The sequence below is a fragment of the Sinocyclocheilus anshuiensis genome, unplaced genomic scaffold (genome assembly GCF_001515605.1).
Source record: "Sinocyclocheilus anshuiensis isolate Anshui unplaced genomic scaffold, SAMN03320099.WGS_v1.1 scaffold881, whole genome shotgun sequence".
NCBI classification, from domain to species: domain Eukaryota; kingdom Metazoa; phylum Chordata; class Actinopteri; order Cypriniformes; family Cyprinidae; genus Sinocyclocheilus; species Sinocyclocheilus anshuiensis.
The window spans coordinates 1604533-1623530 of NW_015558695.1; the positions used below are offsets into that span (position 1 = coordinate 1604533).

Genomic DNA, 18998 nt, shown 5'->3' on the forward strand with positions numbered 1-18998 from the left:
TTACATTGGTTATATATCAGTTTTAAAATCACATGCAAATGAACAATCAACTAATCAACTTAGAAGTGGTAATTTCACAATTTAACTTATTCTGCACTAACAGTGTCCTACATTTTAAAAACGCCAACAAAACTTAAATGGGCTCCTGACAAAGCCTTGAGGTACACCCTTACCATATTACTGTTTACAGAGCTTCAGAAAGAACATGAAATCTGATATTAAATAACAACCATGACCTACAGGTGACTCGACCTACTTTCCTAAGTTATTATATCAGCTCTGCGTTATGACACTCTTAATTTAAGCTTACAAACACTTAATACAGGCGCCTGAACCATCTACTAGTGTTAGCTGTGCTCGTTTAGAAACTGAAAATAGTAAGGTTAGCTATAAAAAGAGAAATACCAATCTTGGGCCTTTGTTGACAGGCTTGTGGATATAGAAAGTCGAATCCTTAATAACAGTAATATACCAACATCAGCCTACCGATCCAGCCAGAAGGTCCATGGAGAGTGCAGCGGCAGCGAGGTGCCGTCCTCGATGTGGTTGGTGATGTTTTCCAGCTCTCTCTCGTCGATGTGGATGTCGTTTTCTGTTGAGTTCACAGGGCTGCTTTGTCTCGCCGTGTTCAGCTGCAGGTTTGGGGCTGCAGGAACCGCCATTTTTGCTTTATTACCGCTAATCGATGTGTGAGTGTTTTGCTGGGAGATCTATAATAATCTCCACATCCACAGATAAACAGATTATTGATGCCGACTCGTTTGCCGATCGGCCCAAGTAGGTATAACTGCAGACCGTAGATCTCCAAAATGGGGCGTGAACTCCAAAAGTGGGCAGAACCTCCAAAATGGGGCGGGGTCTCTTCGCGCAAAGACTTTCACCATTGGCTCTGGCCAAATGTTATTGACTAACATTTCAAAATAAAACTTTATAAATTAAACATTGTTTCTAATTGATCTAAAATAAAATATGCTATATAAATAAACATTCTCCTTGAGAGCAGAGCCCAAAGCTCGTGGCCAGTGTTGTTCGGACCGGAGTTTGAACCTCTGCTTAATAAACGGGAATCACCCACGAGCTCTCCCGCCAGCCGTCCCAGCGCAGCGCAGGGGAAAGATTTTACTCTACCCCTTTGTTTTAGCCAACGGGGGCGTCCAGGGGCTCGAAGTTCGCAGGGAAGGAGGGGGTAGTGACGCTGGGTGTAATTAAAAAGGTGCCATTGTCCGGTGAAGTCCGGTTGGGGAGTTACGGAACGGCCCGGCTCGGCGATCTCATATCGCATAATCTTATTAAAGGGGTCATATGATGCGATTTCAATTCTTCCTTTCTCTTTGGAGTGTTACAAGCTCTTGGTGCATAAAGAAGATCTGTAAAGTTGCAAAGACTTAAGATCGGCTTTCACCGTGGACGAAGCGGAGTCCAGCCCGGGGTCGTCACATGTGGTTGCCGCAGGCATCACAGTATGGTGAGGGGCGTAACATTTCCGTCACACGCTTGAGGTATTCGGCCAATCACAATGCACTGGATAGCTGGCCAATCACAGCACACCTCGCTTTTCAGACCGATGAGCTTTGTAAAAATCGATGCGTTTCAGAAAGGCGGGGCATAGAGGAGAAATAATAATGTACATTACGTGGAAAATGTGTTTTTTGAACCTTAAACCACATAAACACATTTCATTACACCAAATACACAACATAATTTTCTTTTTAGCAACATATTACCACTTTAACTACTTATCTCCTGAACTTTCTTTACCACGCTATTCAGCGCCTATCCCGCCGTGCAGTCAATTTCACTGGCTAAGGTTAGGGTCAGGTGTGGGGTAGGCTTAGGGGTTAGCATTTATTGTAGCATAGTGTAGGAAATCAACACTGTGATTGACACAACCAATACAATCTTTAGAATCGGCTGTGGGGCGGAGTTTCCACTGAACTGGATTGGGAGAAAATACAGTTGTTATACCCTTCTCGATCGGCCGGCTGGACTGCCGCGTCACCGACACAGTCGGACTGGGGAGGTGAAGTCAGACGCAGCGCCCCGTCTTCTTCTTCTTCTTGCTTTACGGCGGATATCAGACTTATAAGTGCATTACCGCCACCTATATCTCAAATGGACCATTGACACTCTATCTACAATCTCCTGATTAACCTACCAACCCACATACAAACACCCTCGATCCTTGTACCCGCTTAGAGTCTTCATAGAGCTTCATCCGGCGCTGCGTGTTCAGCTCCTCCGTCCACGCCCCGTCTCAGCCGCACTTCAAAATAAAAGCATTCAGACGCATTTTAAAATAAGTGGTATTAATTTCAAAGGTTTAAGAGTTTAATCAGGCAAACCGCTGGTGAAAAAGCAATCTTAAACTGACAGTTGTTTTCTAGCTGGTCCATTAGCTGGCGTTTGCTGATAGACCATTTAGTACCGGCGTCAACCCGTGTTGATATATTGTTAACAAAAACGTGAAATAAAGCCAAAATAAATTAAAGGGGTCATATGATGCGATTCTGGTGCTGTGTGTTTCGTAGTGAAAGCGAAACTACTTTGTTTGGCCTTCCAAAAGAGGACACGACTAGAAATCAGTGGTTAAGTTGTATTTACAACACTGTTCCAGAACAGTTCAACCCAAATATTCAGATGTATGCAGCACATTTTATGGAGGACTGTTTCCTGATCCTGGGAGAGTAGACTACAATGCCGGCTGTTCTGCCTCACAGACTGTAAGTACATTTTTTATATTTAAAGAATTTGCCACTGATGATTCAAACGCGGGTTTTGAGCAGTGTAGAGTAGGCCGTGTTGTTTGTAATTTCTCCGATCACAAATGCAGACATGGTTTTATGTTTACACGGCGCGATGCAACGCATAAAAAGACAGTATAAGTCAGTATAATCCGTAATTATGTCCCCACTGGATGCAACAAATGCCTTGTTTATAATGGGTTTTCATGTTTTTGAATCATGGCTCCGGCCTGACAGGGCATCACAATATGGTAAGAGCGTAACATTTGTTTGCCCTCTGATTTAAGGGTTAAGGGGTTGGGATTGAGACCTACAAAAATTAATTGATGTTCCAGTATTTAATGTAACAACAAGAGATGCTGATCGAAGAATACATGTCTTATCTAAATCACACTGGGAAGGTTTGCTAAGATTGTAGTAGATTCAATGGATATCTAATAAACAATTAATGAACGTGTTAAAGAGCTTGTGATTATATGCACCCATTTTAAAGTCAAGATGAAGCAGAAGTAGCGACAGACCTCTTCTTCTATATAGTAATGTACGTATATGAGTTTAACGGATTATCAAAATAGGTTTAAAAGGGGCTTAGCATCAAGTGATTGGATGTTGAGATGTGGATGCAGTTGAGCATGAGCTTGCAGTGGTGGGACTAAATGAAGAAGATCTGCATACGTCACCAGAGAGAAGGAAGGTCCAGTTATGACATTGTGAGTAAACATCAAGAGGTCAAAAAAAAAAACATATGCATGGATGATTTGTTCACAATAATAACAATAGCATGCATTCAGAGGCTGAGTTTGCACTTCACACCGACTTGAACACAATATACATTGGTTACTATACAAGAACAAACTGCTTGTAGAAAATCTAAATGATCACATCAAAGCCTCCAAGATGCTTTGAGACCGTAATGAGTTTCAGAAGTATTTTATTAGCTTCATAAGCTTCTAGATTTTTAACAAAGGTCAAAATCAATGTGTAAACCTGTGCAAATCGTCCTTATGGGCGAGAAGAAGCCAATTTTTACAACACAATGCTATATTGGGAGTATTTTCCACATTTTTAGTAGAGATCTTGGTAAACCGTAAATATACTGTATGAAATCTCACAAATAGATAAGCTGCTTCATACTCCAACAACTGCCGGTTTCTCTCTCCACCCTTTCGTTGCCATGAAGTTGAATAATAGACAGTACTGTGAATCTCGATATAATTTTACAAGAAATATGCAAAGGTTTCAAGTCTAAAAACAGAACAAGATAAAGAACAATATTCTAAATACTCTTATCATCTTGTGAACCACAAAACATGTCTACACGGTACACCGTATGGATTTCAAAGTTGGCCTTGTATTTATAATACTGTAAACTCACATCATCACAGTTTGTGCTTCCACCATGTAAACACATGAGAGTTTGTCATATGACATAAGGGAACAAATCTCCCCGTACACGGTGGTCTAGCGTGATCTTATCGTCGAGAACTTGCTTTCTACAAACAGCCGCAGCAACAGATCGGTGACTCAGAGCTGTCTGAGAGATGGAAAAATGAGCTCAGATACTGTACATTTAGCATAAACGATTCTACGTTCTAAACACAGTCAAAACAGCCTTCTGCACGATTTAATGACAATGAGCAATAATAATGCAAACTTGGGAGCGCTGCTTTCCATGGTGCACAAACATAGATTATATCTGGAAGGAGTAGGGCACAGAATATACAGTGGGTCTCGGCCTGACAGTGACTCACGTGAACATCAACACATCAATCTACAGGGTGCTCCACGAGGGTTTTCGACAGGTACACTTCTGCCGATGTGTCAAGATGGACATTGTCTGAATGGTTTGGAAAGATCCCTCTTCCATGTACAGTTACGAGTGTGGCTGTAGGAACTCTGGAATCTGTGTGAATCTCTTCCCCTTCACATGGTCTCATTGTGGCCGGAAGAAAGGTCTCTTCTGGGGGTGGAGGCGCGGGACGACCCCTTGTCCGTGCTCTCGGAGCTGGAGCTCAGGTGCTGCTGCTCAGAGCCAGCGCTGGAGGTGACAGTGGAGGAGGAGGTGGAGGAGGAGCGAGTCTTCTCCTTAAAGTCTGTGATGATGACAGTCACATTGCCCACCGTTATAGCGAGCTGCTGAGCCGAGCTCCTGTCCACGTTCTTCAGTTTAGGTCTGAAGTGTAACAGAGGAATGGAGAAAGAAGGAATTACACATCAACTATTACTGCACCGTTCATTCGCGTAAAGACTATTAAATGGATAGTTCACCCTAAAATGAAAACTGTCATCAGTTACTCACCCTCATGTCATTCCAAACAGTGTTAATATTATTAATGAAAATAAAATGAAAACCATATATTTTAAGGGGGTCTGAATACTTTCCGTACCCACTGTATATAAAATTTTTTAAAAAATTTGTTTTAATAAACATTATTTCAGCTGGTTGCCAAGGAATCATTTCTTATATCTTTTAATTTAACATACTAAAATAACTACAATTGAAGAACTATTTAGAAAAAAAATGATTCAAAATATTAATAAAAACTATATCAAAATAACACAAATGGTTCCAAAACCGTAAGACATTCCTTACCTGCAATACACAAAATAAAGATATTTTAATGAAACCTGAGAGATTTATGTCCCTCCACTGAAAGTTCATACAACTAAAACTTTCACACATCATAAAGTACAAAAAGATTCACATATAAACACTGATTAACACATACATAGAGCACATGGAATATGGTAAACTGAAGCTCAAATGTGCGAGAACCAATCAGGGTTGTTTTTGCATGTACAGTTGAGTTTCTGTAAATGCTTGATGTGTTTTATGTATGTGCAATGATCTTTCTTTTTCTTTTTGTCTTTCTTGTGTGTTTTGAACCATCACATTAGAATTAACATTTAATGGAGGAACAGAAAACTCAGAATTCATCAAAAATATCCTTATTTGTGTTTTAAAGATGAACAAAAGTCTTGTGGGTTTGAGAAGTAATTAATATCAAAATGTTAATTTTTGGGTGAATTAACCTTTTAAATATAAAGCAAGTTAGTAACGTTAAAAAGGTGCGCCAAGTAATTTTTGGTTGTTTTGGCTGCAGATGTAGTATCTGCTGTAACTACATAGAGAGCAAAATTATCTTTCCAAAAAGCACTGGCAGCCATTTCAAAGTGTGATGCAGCATCATGTAAAAGCAAACGTTTTTGTAGCCAAAAGTGGTGGGCTCTCTTATGTACAATGAAACAGCTTTTTCTAGGCCTCTAATATGACTACACGAGTCTTTACCTTATGTAAGTGCATACTTTCATACGCTTTTGTCAGAAGTACTTTTCACTTCATTAGGAATACACTACTGAGTGTATCTTTAAATGCTTAATTCAGCACAAAGTTCTGAATATGATCATCCCGTTTTAGCGGTCTACATTGCAGCAAGTTAAAGAGTCCATGGATTATGCAACTAAAAAGACTATTAGCCGCTCACTGCATTTCCTCTTAATAACTCAAAGCAGTAACGGTATAAATTGAATATGAAGTCTGTAGTAGGAATCAAGAATACTCTAATGCAGGTAAAAGCCTGCCTTAAAATCCCAATGTAACATAAATGGCAACAGATATTTGTACGTATTGTGATGTACATCCAAATGTAATGGATTATCGAAAAAATACAAATGTAGGGCGGGGACTTGGTTCTATCCACTAATTGTTGACTGAATGGAGAAATATCTGAATGCACGCTTGCAGAATCCGGCATACGCCACCAGAGAGAAGTCTCTCATTTTACAGAAAAAAATTAATCAATCACAACAAGCTCATTAAGATGCATTTAGAAAATAGATCATGTGAATTTCCATTTCATGCCGGCTTTAAGAACTGTTGAAGAGCAGATCAGTTCAGAACTTACCGTGAAATTATAGATTTGTTATTCTTCGTGACAGACTTGCCAGCCTTCATGCCGTTACTTTCCCCAGCTGGACCTTTCTGAATGAGTTTGGGCCTGTAAATGTTGATTCAATATGCCATTAGTAACTATTACCATACAACTTTCACCACACTTTATGGACTTTATCATTCATGTGTAAATGTATTTCTATATCAATTCTCCACTGGTGTTTTATTTAACATTTACATTTATTCATTTAGCAGAAGCTTTTATCCAAAGCGATTTAGAAATGAGGAACATGCATTTCTCATTGAAGATTAGCAAATGAAATATCACCAGTTGAGTTATTAAAGGGGTCATAGGATGCGATTTCAAGTTTTCCTTTTTCTTTGGAGTGTTACAAGCTCTTGGTGCATAAAGAAGATCTGTAAAGTTGCAAAGACTAAAGTCTCAAATCCAAAGATATATTATATTATAAAAGTTAAGAGTCAGCTACGCCTACCTAAAACGCCTCGTTCTAACACGCCCCCACATATCTACCTCACTATGTGGAAATATTAGCATAATGCCGCTCAAATGTGCACGCAAAGAAAGAAGGCGTATTTTCAGGAACAGCAGTAGTGTTGATGCAGCCATGTCAGGGAGACACTGTGTTTCAGTGCGAAAGCAAAAGCACTTTATTTGGCCTTCCGGAAGTAGATGCAATTAGGAATCATTGGTTAAGATTTATTTTGAAAGTACAACAGAACAGCACAACCCAGATGTTCGAATTTGTGCAACGCATTTTATGGACGACAGTTTTTTGAACCTAGAAGAGTACAAGGCTGGCTGTCCACAAAGGCTATTTATAAAAAATTAAAAAAATTTAAAAAAGGGTCAATTGCGACTTTGCTATGACAATCTGGCGCTTCTGAATCAGCGACTGTAAGTATGTTTCGTTATTAGTTTAAGTATTTTAATGATCTTTAAAATAGCATCATATGACCCCTTTAATATAATAAATTATCCAATAAATGAATACTTTTGTGTGTGATACTTGAACTTCTCCCGTTTTATAATCAGCTCTGAATAGAAATAACCGAATAAAACCTTTATAGAGTGCAACAGTGGCCATCTACTTCTCAGTGGCCTTGGTTCCAGAACTATTTTTCCCATTCATTTTTCTCATAGGGATATTAAAAATGTTTTTGTTTAAGAATTCTAAGCCATGAACCAAACCAACCAGCTGCAAAGTGAGTCAAAACATTACAAACTAAGTATAAAAAAAATCTTGCAAAAAGACAAAGGTACAAGACTGTGTACTTAATGGCTTTAATGAGGGAAAGAACTACAATCCCATGAAGCATTGCAAATAAAAATCAAATTAAAATTTATAAACTATTAACTTAATAAACTATTAACTTTAAGATGTTGCTTATAGCAAATATTTAAGTAATTAGAGTGCAAAGGGGGCATACCAACTATTACGTGATTTGCAGTGCTTCACGTAATTTGACACGACTTGCTCATTTTAATTCTCTGGTTGGTGAAGATTCATTTGAACAATTATGGGTAACGTAGTTTTTCACCAGAATTTCCAATGTCATTTAAAAAAAATAAGTTGAAATAATGTGGATTAATGGCTTCAACAAAAGCACGCAGCTCACAGCTGGTCGGTCTTTATAGGTTTATAAATTGTTAAAAATCAGTTCCGCTGTGGAGAAAATTTATGGGATTTTTAATTCCAAAACCCCACTGTTATAAAGTAAAAATACATGCATTAACAGAATTTGGCATAATGAATTAATTGCATGTGCTTGTTAACTTTGACAGCCCTAATAACAATATCTGATTAGATCAGTCTAAAAGGAAAAAGACCACTTGCAGAGCATGGCTGCATAAAAACACTCACTTGATCTTCTTAGCAGTGGGTTTTTTACTGGGCGTGAGGCTTTTAGGTCTCTCTTTGTGTTTCTCCATCATGGCTCGCTCTATTTTTCCTTTTTTGAGTTCCTCTCTCTCTGCACCCATCCTCTCTGCCGGCTGCATCCCAGAGTCTGCCGTGTGCGGATGATCTTTATCCATGTGCTGAAGTTTGTCCAGCATTGCTCTGTCCGTGTGCTCTCTGTCTGTTCTGTTGTGCTGATGCTGCTGCAGCAGGTCTGGGGTCAGACCTGCTATCTCAGGCCTCCTGTCTGTATGGAGCGACTGCGGTTTGTCTAGACCACGCTCCTGTCTCCGCTCCTTGTGAGAATGTCCACGGTCCAGCTGACCTCCGTCCAGACCTAATCTCTCGGGATGGTCGGAGTCAGGGTGGAGACTGCTGAGCCTATCCGAGTCGGAGTTGTCCATGTCGAAGTGGTCGTCGTCAGGCAGGTCTCTGTCTGTCCTTTCCCTTCTTTCTTTCTTGGCTGGAGGTGGGGCGGCGTACTGTTGAGCGACCTGCTGTGCCACGAGTTGAGAGTTTATCCTAGGTTTTCTAGAAAAGAAAATGTTACCAGAAATCAAGTGCTTTGTCAATACTGATGTCAATTTATATAGCCTTAACCACCATAGACCCTGAGGGGGATGAGAAAAAATTATGAAATTCTAATTCCAATATGAAGTGCTCTGTTGTTAGGACAACCAAAGGTTTAAAAGTTACATTTTTGGGCTGGTCTGCCTCGGGGGTCTAACAGAGCTCATCAATGTCAAAATGATTAAGATGGCCAATCAAATCAAAATTAGGTGTGAAGCATTGTAAGAGCAGAATAAGATAGATGTAGCAAAACATTTAATATTTCACAACCATTTTACTATAAAAATGCTGAATGACTGACAGAAATATCCAGGGATGCAAACTACCAAACTCACATATGGCTGTTTTTAAGTGAAAATATGGTATAACTGAATATGATGAGACAAGAAACATTTTGACACGTTTTTGACATATTAGGCATACAAATAAAAGTACATCTGTTTAAAATATTATTTGCAAATATTTCAAAAATTATTACTTACCAACTAGAATTAAGACTTAGAATTTCCTTCACTGTTCTATTTCTAATAAATAAATAAATAAATGTTACGGCCTTGGAGTGCAGGACAACAGATGACCAAAAAAATGCTTCTTTAAAATACGATGCCAAACGACCCTCACACAACACCATTTGAAATAGAAAATAAATATTAAACACAAAACCTTGTGTGTCCCACTTTGCCAACTTTTGCCCTAATATATGCTCAGTGCATTTTGGACACATATACTAATTCTTTATTAAAACTAATTTCCATATTAATATTGATAGTAAAGTTCATATTACATATCATCAAAACTATGAAATTACACAAATTAATGTATTGGAATTATAGAATGATTTCTGAAAAACATGTGACACTGAAGACTGGAGTAATGATGCCTTACATCAGGAATCAATTACATTTTATGTAATATATGCAATATATTACCATAGAAAACAGCTATTTTAAATTGTAATAGTATTTCAAAACATGACTGTTTTTACTGTTTTGATCAAATAAATGCAAACGATCACATAAATACATTTGGTAGGCACAAAAGACCACTTTCAAAAACATGACAAAAAATTACCCGTCTCAAACTTTTAACTTGGCTGTAGTGTATTACATGGGATATTATTATAATATTTTAAAATGTGTATTGGCCCTTTTTAAAAGCTGTCATTATATATGAACTGATACAAGGGGGACCAACTACTTCTGGAGGTTTGGAAAAATGCTGTGCTTATTGACCAATGCAGATACTTTCAAAATGGCAATTACTCGGATGATACAATTCAAACACAAGAAGTTCATGTCTCAATGTCCTCAATACTTTTTTTCATACTGGCACAGCAGAAAGCATTGAGAGATGCTTTAAGGTTATGAGTGAAGGGAGTATTCTGGGTTTAAAACATACCTCTCTGAGTCAATTTCAGTTGGAGATCACATAAATACATGTGGATCTGAGTTAACAACACCCTGCTGACAGTTCAGGTCTTTGATTGGTGGCTCTCTATGATGTTCTAATTACATTACCTGTTCCAGATTTAACTTCATACTGACAGCACATAATCACCATCCCCTAATCTTATTAAAGAATTAATTTAGAGTTAATTTAGCTAAATAAATACAAATTAACATATTCTCGTTGCTGCAACATCATAACACAAATCTTTCATACAACACTTAGTCTGGAAACATTACATTGTTTTGCACCAATTAACTGTGATTATGGAGTATTACCACAGTTTTGAGTTATGCAAAAATCCTCTTTGACAAGTGGAAAAATTACTTTGACATTTTTTGCATTTTTATAAGTGAGTGGTCCACTTCACAGCATGAGAATGGCTTAAAAGCGAGACAGAGAAAGGGTTTCTGTGCCGGTTTGTTTGTGTGTCTGTCTGTGTGGTACCCTGCTGATTCCCTCAGCTGTTGCTACTCTGGTGTGTAAGAGTGGCCAGACAAAGACGACACTCACTCAAGTCAGCAGAAGCACACATCAGAACGGCGTAATAAACCCGGCCTCATCAAACAACCACTCTATGAGAGAGCAGGGACTGATCCTGTTGCTTTAACAAAGCCAGAAAATCAACATTCAAGCATGCAATTTACGCCGAGAGGAGATGTCTGCATACTTCACGCTGTACACAATACATGAAAAGACTGTCACTTTGGCAGAGATATGAACACCTGCGATAAAGCCAGTGAGCACTCGCCACATTCATCCCACTAGAATATTTGGCTGAAAACAGGTAATGGAGCAAAAGGATATGGGGGTTTCTTTCATGATATGTCAATTTTAAGAGCAAACCGTTTGGAAAAAAAATGAAAGATGAAACACTTTGCATATACACTGGAGTCCAAACGTCTGAGACCACCGGTGAATTATTATTATTTTTTTATAAAGTGTAAAAATTGTACGTTTAATTAAAAAAAAATTTTTTTAATTTAAGCCATTTCAAAATTCCTCAAAAAGCATCTGATGTTTGGTGGAAACATCTGATATTTTGTCCGGAGTTCAATGACACAAATTTGCTTTGCTTATTTGATTAGTGACCTAGAATTGTGTCCCATAATCCACTTTTGGGAAATCTTAAACAGCTAAAATAATTATACACTACCGTCTGTGCTGTGCTTTTGCAAAACAACTATGAACATACTGAATATCTACTACAAAAAATGCATTCTTTTTCACCATTGGCCTATATATCTTTAATTTGACAGACAGACCCCCTCATCTAATCCACTTATCTTTTCAGAGACTATGGCTGCATGCCATAGGCGCCAATAATACCCTAAATTCTAGCACATAACATCATCAATAAGATAACATCAGTGCATTAGTGACCACAGCAATACATCAAGCCATGTGTTTCATATTTTGCACAGCACTGAACAAACAGCACAGCGTGCGTAACAAAACAACAACGCTGCACTAGCAAATCTGAGATGTGTTAAAGCTCTTGCAGTTTCCCATTTCCTATAGGCTCACATAATGGGGCCCTGTGCACAGACCAGGATACCTCCACAGCAGCCGGATCCTGCCGCCTGTCCAAGAGTGTCATTGAAATTCTACAGGAATCACATGACGTCAGTATGGATAAAGACACAATCCACAGCAACAAGACAACATATCAATGTTGACATCTTCACTGCATGCATGTGCATTGTGTTTATGATGGCTATGAATGCATAGCTCCCTCTTATAAGCTGCAGTGTCACTTTACCTTGTAGATGTACCTTTCCGCACATCACATATACTGCATTTGAATGCCTCTGCACTGTTTTTGAAGGTGCAGACGCTACAGTCCCAAAATCCGTTGTCTGCAGAGGGCTTGGCTTGTCTTTTTGGCCTGCAAGATTTAAAGGGAGAACTGGTTAGGGTATTTAAATAGCATGCTGCACCTAATTAGTGCAAGTGTCATCATGTGCACTAATTCTACGTGCTGTATTCAGACGCCCGTCCTCCACAACCACACTATTACACTCGCAATCGGACGATTTTGCATGCCTAAAGGGCAAACTGGCTTTATCTGTTGAAAAAAGGCGAAGATAAAAGAAGAGAGGAGGCGTTTCCTAAATTCTCTTTGTCTAAAGCTGGATACCGGGAGTCAGGCAAGGCTCCGTGTCCGCCATGGCTGCGCTTTTTTCTGTTAAATCCGACCAGGAAAAATAAGTAGGCTTCAACCGCATCACGCGGCTATTCGCCAGTGTACACAAACGCGCAAAATGCTTCATGAAAAGACAGAGCGAATGTGATGTTTCTATACCTGGATGGGCTTTTCTTGTCGCCCATAATGGGAGAAACACCGTCTTCCAGAGGAGGGGGCTTCTGTAATGTACAGTGTGAGCTCCAGACAGAGCCGCTGCTGCTGTTATCGCACACTTGCACTCGCTGACCGCCGCAGCTCGAGGCGTCGCTCTGTCACGTGACCTCGCCCTGAGCCAATCACAACTCGCGCACGTTTAAAAGTCTAAACGTTCTATGCATAAATGTGTTTGAAACTGTGACCACTGCAAATGGCATACCTTTACTGTAACCTGTGAAAAAAATAGCAACAATAAATAAATAAATGATGGTATGCTTCATAGGATAAGTCCAAATAAGTCGAGACGCTACACTGAAAATGAAATCTAATTAAATCATGAAAATAAACAAGTTTTACAGAAGTTGAAAACATCTCTGAAAAAAGGGAAAAGAAAGGTCAGATGTTCCTTTGCACAAAAGGTCAGATGTTCTTGCTTCCACTGAAACACAAGAAAAACTGACAGCAAAATCCCCAAATCAGGCAGGCGCACACACACACACACACACACACTGTCTGGTCAGCTATCCTTGTAGGGACTCTCCATAGGCGTAATGTTTTTATACTGTACAGACCGTTTATTCTATTGCCCTACACCAACCCTACCCCTAAACCTACCCCTCACAGGAAACTTTCTACATTTTTAGATTAAAAAAAAAACTTAATTCTGTATGATTTATAAGCTGTTGTACCCGTGGGGACCACAATTTAGGTCCCCACCGTGACACGAGTCCCCATGAGTCTGTGTGTATTCAGGTTTAAGTCCCCACCAGGATATATAAACCTGTACACACACACACACTTTATCGTAGCCCTTAGATAATTCAGATCTTATTTAACGTTACAGTTTTAAAAAAAGACACGCAAGTTTAATGACACTTAATATATGTATAAGCTCTATTTGTGGAATCACAAAGGAACAAATTATAGAAAGACTTTAAATTAAGGTTAGCAATAACTGAGAGGAGAATAATAAAATAAAGGAGAGAGGAGAATAATTAACAATAAAACGTCATTCTTCGTGCATACACTGCCTCCCTCTGGTTAGTTTTTAATTTACAGTGTCTTGCAAATATATTCAGACGTATTTAAACGTATTCCGTTTCATCGAATTACATATCCGTTCATGTTTACAACCCTGCTCTTCATTTTCCTATGATTAAGTTCTGAGTTCTAAAATTCCTTTGTTATTATTCTGCTATTCTTTAGTGCTGTTCTTCATTACATAGTATTGATAAGTGCTATTTCAATGCAACCCCATAAGAAAGACATAAAGCATCAGAACCAACCAGAACTGTTTTTAATGCGTTTTCTGGATTGAAAAATCACTGCCTCTGCCTAAACAACTAAATATCAGTATACAAGTTACAATATATGTTACAAGTTCCACTTGTAATTTTACCTTCAACTTTTTTCTTTCTTTCTTTCTTTTTTTTTTTTGTAGTAGATAGAAGCACAAAGGTTACAGATTGATATATAAACAATCGCGATTGTTTCTTGCTCCTCTATGCAGGATGAAGAGTTTTCATCAACACAGAGACCCGGCGCATGCGCAGCAGCAGCAGCAGCAGCCAGGCAGGTAGTGACGTCACCGGCGCCATATTAAAGATTTGCTGCTGTTTTCTCCGTGTCGCTGTTGCCATCTTTCTGTTTCCAGCTGGACTCAGAGAGACCAGAGAGTAGCAAACATACCACCACAATGGAAATCGACACACTTATGGGAGCATTTAGAGGTACCGCAGGCACCATCTGACCAATAACGGTTAACAGAAAAGGTTTGGTAAATTCGTTAGCTTGTAAGCTAAGCTAGGAACTCAAACTAGCAGCCGATGCTAGGTGTTGATCCAGCGGGGGAAACCATTAAATATCACGAGTAATCGATATCGACTGGTTCTCAGCAGTACACAGAAAATGTGTTTGAGTTGATTTTGTTGGTGTACCTGGTCGGAAGTTGATAAAGCGCTCTGCAACCAACAACAGATAGAAAGCCGGTTAGCTCTGAGCTACACTGCTGTTACTATGTGAGCACTCAATACACTGGCTTAGTCGCTTATTTAACGTTACTGTCAGAAACTTCTTACTTGCATTAACTTAGCTGCATAGTAAGCAAAAAAAAAAAAAAAACAGTTTCTCGGGCGCTTATTTGTGTGGCATAACTTTGTAGAAAGGTGTGAGTGGATTATATAATAACTACAGAAGAGCCAAAGTTGCTGACTGAGTGATGCATTGAAACTGTCATAGATCATTGATGCTGGCATTGTTTATAAACTCAAGATATTAGATTGTATACAAATATTTTGACATATCCATAATCCAGTTTTCCTACATGATCATATTGTAAATTATTCAATTCAGGCACCATGTCAGAAAAGTCATTTTCAAAGTGCTCTATTGGCATTCTTCATACAAAATTGCCATAGCATGAATGCACACTGTACGCAATAAAAAAAATAAAGTAAGATATCAGTAATGTTAAACCGAGTATGTAATAGAATAAAAGTATTTCTACAAGAAGCATTATTATTTTACTTTGTTGTTCACTGTAGATTTCGAGAAGAAAGGAGAAAAGGAAACCTGCCCCATTTTGGATCAGTTTCTATCGCATGTTGCAAAAACAGGAGAGACCATGTAAGTTCAGTTCTCACACACACAGATTCTACAGATGCTGTTCTAAAGAGAATATTGCTTTTATAGACAAACTTTTTTCAAGGACACTAGCCTGGTTTAAACCTCAGAATAAAACAGGTAATTGTGACTTTTCATCACATAATTCTGACTTTGTCTTACAATTCTGCGTTTGTATATTGCAATTTTTGAGTTTATATCTCATGATTATAATTTCTTATAATTGAAAGTGTCTGCATGGATCATAAAATGTATTCTTTGAACAAAATGTCCATTTCATGAATGTAATATTTGATTTTGTGCATTAATATGAACATGAAATAAATGTGCAAAAACATTTTCTGATCCAGACAGACCCATTTATCCACAAAATAATCACGCTTTAATAGAGATAAACTGAAAATTCTAAGAATAAAACCTAACATAACTCAAAGTCAGAATTGTGCGATAAGTCATGAGTACATTTTTTTTTTCCTCTCCCCTAAGGCAAAAAATGGGCTTCTATAGGGCTTCTTCACACAACAAATCAAAATTGGCAGTTCTAATTTTTTAAAGAAATATTGCAGGCTTTATTCTAAACGATTAATCTGTGCATTATCTTTATTTTTTGTTTAATGTGCCCTTTTTTAAATTTTTCATCAAACGTTAACTTCCCCTCAATTAATATTAAAGGGGTCATATGATGCTTTTTTAAAGATCATTATTTTGTGTATTTGGTGTAACAGAATATGTTGACATGCTTTAATGTTCAAAAAACACATTATTTTTCAAATACTGTACATTATTGTAGGTCCTCTATGCCCCGCCTCTCTCAAACGCTTCGTTTTCTACAAAGTCCCTCCTTCCGACAAGCGCAGTCTGCTCTGATTGGCCAGCTGACCCAGTGCATTGTGATTGGCCGAACACCGCAAGCACTCGTCGGAAATGTAACGCCCCTTACCATAATCGCGAGCTTCAGCTTTCAAAATAAATGTAAAGACAGAGCCCGAAAGGGGAACAGAGTCACGTGACAGACACAGTGATGAAGCTGGTATGTGTTTGTGATGTGACCCCCCCCCCTCTCTCTCTCTCTTTCGCTCTCTCGCTCTCTCTCTCTCGCTCTCTCTCTCTCTCTCGCTCTCTCTCGCGCACTCTCTCTCTCGCTCACGGGGCGTGGCAGTCTTAACTTTGATAAAGAATATCTCTTTGTTTTTGAGACTTTAGTCTTTGCAACTTCAGGGATCTTATCTATGCACAATCAGCTTGTAACACTCCAAAGAGAAAGGAAAACTTGAAATCGCATCATATGACCCCTTTAAGGCAACACTTTACAATAAGGTTCCATTAGTTAGTGTTAGTTAATGTAGCCTATTAACTAACATAAACAATACATTTATAACAGTATTTATTAATCTTTCCTAATGTTAGTTAATGAGAATACAGTTCACTGTTAGTTCATGTTAATTCAGAGTGCATTAACTGTTAACAAGCACAACTGTTGATTTTAATAATGCATTAGTAAAAATTGAAATTAACATTAACTAAGATTAATAAATGCTGAAGTAGTATTGTTCATTCGTTCATGTTAACTAAAGTAGTTAACTAATGTTAATGTGTTACTGTCAGTAAAAAGTATGTTGTGTTTTTAAAATTCAGTATCATTAAAATTGTTAAATTAAAAAGTCTTACAAGATATTAAATAATCATTACAAAGCATTTTCGGTTTCGGTTTTCGGCCAAGTGCATCCAGAATTTTCGGTTTCGGCCCAGAATTTTCATTTGGGTGCATCCCTACAATAAAATGTAAATGTGAAGTTTCAGATTTTTCTATTTCATCATGTTTATCTTAATTTAAATCATTGCTTTCTACATCATCAGGATTCAGTGGTCTCAGATTAAAGGTTACTTCCTCTTTAAACTGGAGAAAGTGATGGATGATTTTAAGGACTCATGTCCAGAGCAACGGGGACCTGCCAATCCAAACGTTGACTACATTCCCTTTGAGGAGATGAAGCAGAGGATTCTTAAAATCGTCAATGGATACAACGGGTAAGTGACGACATGCATATTCCACAGTTGTTCTGTAGTCCCTTTTTGAAAGCATTTCAATTAAATTGATATATATATATTTTTTTTTTTTTTTCAGGATTCCTTTCACTATTCAGCGTCTTTGTGAGCTTCTTACTGAGCCAAAAAGAAACTACGCAGGAACAGACAAGTTCCTCAGGGGTGTGGAGAAGGTATGTTGCATTCAAGGAAATAAACACAAAACTTTGGGAATGAATTTGATCTGTGCCTTGTTTTCTGAAGGCCTTAAAGCAGATTAACTCTCTCCGCTCAGCTGAATGAAATCTTTTTCATTTTCAGAATGTGATGGTGGTCAGTTGTGTGTATCCTACCTCAGAGTGAGTTAAACTCTTTCCTGCTCTATTTGACTGTTTTCTGAGTGGACAGCTTTCAGTGATGCTTGTAATGTGTTCAAAATCTGTTCTTTAATGCATCTTTTATTTTAACAGGAAAAAAGGGTCAGGTTGTGTGAACAGAATGAATGGTGTCATGTTCCCTGGTAGCACTTCAGCGTTTCCAGATAGGTGAGTTTATCACTTTAACCAGCATTGTGGAAACTTTGATATCAGCCTCATGGGTCACTAAACCAATTCAGTTTGAAATGTTAGCGCTCACTGTAAAGAGAAGCTTGTTGGACTTAATTTTACTGTCTGATGGCTTGATGTGTCTTTGATTGTCTGAGATAGAAATGTGAACGGTCCAGGAACACACAGGCCACTGAACAGACCAAAACTCTCCCTGTCCAGCGGTGTAGCTACCAACGGCCTTCCTGACAGCACAGAAAGCAAAGAACAAGCATCAGAGCAATCAGACAGAACAGTCAAGTGAGTACAAAATGCCTGAATGTGATACTCTTGTTCAATAGATTTAGACCCATTGAAAGATTTGTTATTTTTGTTGTGTTTTTGTAAGAACTCATTAGGCTTGTTTAAGTTGCAGCTGTTATTTTACATATTTAGGTAACACTTTACAATAGGTGTCATTTGTTAACATTAGTTAATGGAATGACTAACATGAACAAACAATGAACAATACATTTATTACACTATTGTGAATGTTAGTTAATGAAAATAGTCGTTCATTGCTTGTTCATGTTAGTTCACTGTGCATTATTGTTAACAGACACAACTTGTGATTTTAATAATGCATTAAATGCTGAAATTAACATCAACTAAGATTAATAAATGATGTTGAAGTATTGTTCATTATTAGTTCATGTTAACTAATGAACCTTATTTTAAAGAGTTATCCATTTAACCATTTTACTTATCTAAATTCCTAATATTTTCTATATATTTGTTGCATAAATTGCAGTAAATTCAGTTTGCAAGTGATTTTCCACACATTTCATAGTTTCTCATTTCATTTAAGCTCCTCGTTGACACTGTTGTCTCATTGGTAAAGAAGTACTTTAGCAT

At 38.1% G+C, this 18998-nt stretch overlaps 3 protein-coding genes across 3 annotated transcripts in view; 1 reads left to right on the forward strand and 2 right to left on the reverse strand.

Moving 5' to 3' along the window:
* Nucleotides 1-808, reverse strand: part of LOC107681400 (eukaryotic translation initiation factor 4E type 3) — a 5451-nt gene extending 4643 nt beyond the window's left edge. Inside the window, exon 1 of the mRNA XM_016477695.1 lies at nucleotides 487-808. Coding sequence (XP_016333181.1) covers nucleotides 487-662 — 176 coding nt within the window. The 5' untranslated portion in view covers nucleotides 663-808. The remainder of the gene's footprint in view (nucleotides 1-486) is intronic.
* A 2825-nt stretch (nucleotides 809-3633) lies between these two features.
* Nucleotides 3634-13068, reverse strand: LOC107681380 (RING1 and YY1-binding protein A). Its single transcript, XM_016477661.1, has 5 exons — nucleotides 12874-13068; nucleotides 12331-12456; nucleotides 8517-9083; nucleotides 6647-6739; nucleotides 3634-4914 (listed from the first exon to the last, which is right to left on the reverse strand). Exons 1-5 carry the CDS (start codon nucleotides 12897-12899, stop codon nucleotides 4665-4667), a joined length of 1062 nt encoding a protein of 353 aa, XP_016333147.1. The 5' UTR covers nucleotides 12900-13068; the 3' UTR covers nucleotides 3634-4664.
* A 1375-nt stretch (nucleotides 13069-14443) lies between these two features.
* LOC107681379 (serine/threonine-protein phosphatase 4 regulatory subunit 2-A-like) overlaps nucleotides 14444-18998 on the forward strand; it is a 7731-nt gene continuing 3176 nt past the window's right edge. The window contains exons 1-7 of the mRNA XM_016477660.1: nucleotides 14444-14642; nucleotides 15456-15537; nucleotides 17392-17562; nucleotides 17660-17753; nucleotides 17881-17918; nucleotides 18030-18104; nucleotides 18267-18404. Coding sequence (XP_016333146.1) covers nucleotides 14609-14642; nucleotides 15456-15537; nucleotides 17392-17562; nucleotides 17660-17753; nucleotides 17881-17918; nucleotides 18030-18104; nucleotides 18267-18404 — 632 coding nt within the window. The 5' untranslated portion in view covers nucleotides 14444-14608. The remainder of the gene's footprint in view (nucleotides 14643-15455; nucleotides 15538-17391; nucleotides 17563-17659; nucleotides 17754-17880; nucleotides 17919-18029; nucleotides 18105-18266; nucleotides 18405-18998) is intronic.

What these genes read in the sequence shown, in the direction of transcription:
- LOC107681380 (XM_016477661.1), bottom strand. Translation starts at nt 12,899, where the DNA reads ATGGGCGACAAGAAAAGCCCATCCAG. An exon ending in GACAAGAAAAGCCCATCCAG is followed by an intron (nt 12,457 to 12,873) that starts GTATAGAAACAT and finishes TAAATCTTGCAG; the next exon opens with GCCAAAAAGACAAGCCAAGC. An exon ending in CGGAAAGGTACATCTACAAG is followed by an intron (nt 9,084 to 12,330) that starts GTAAAGTGACAC and finishes TTTCTTTTCTAG; the next exon opens with AAAACCTAGGATAAACTCTC.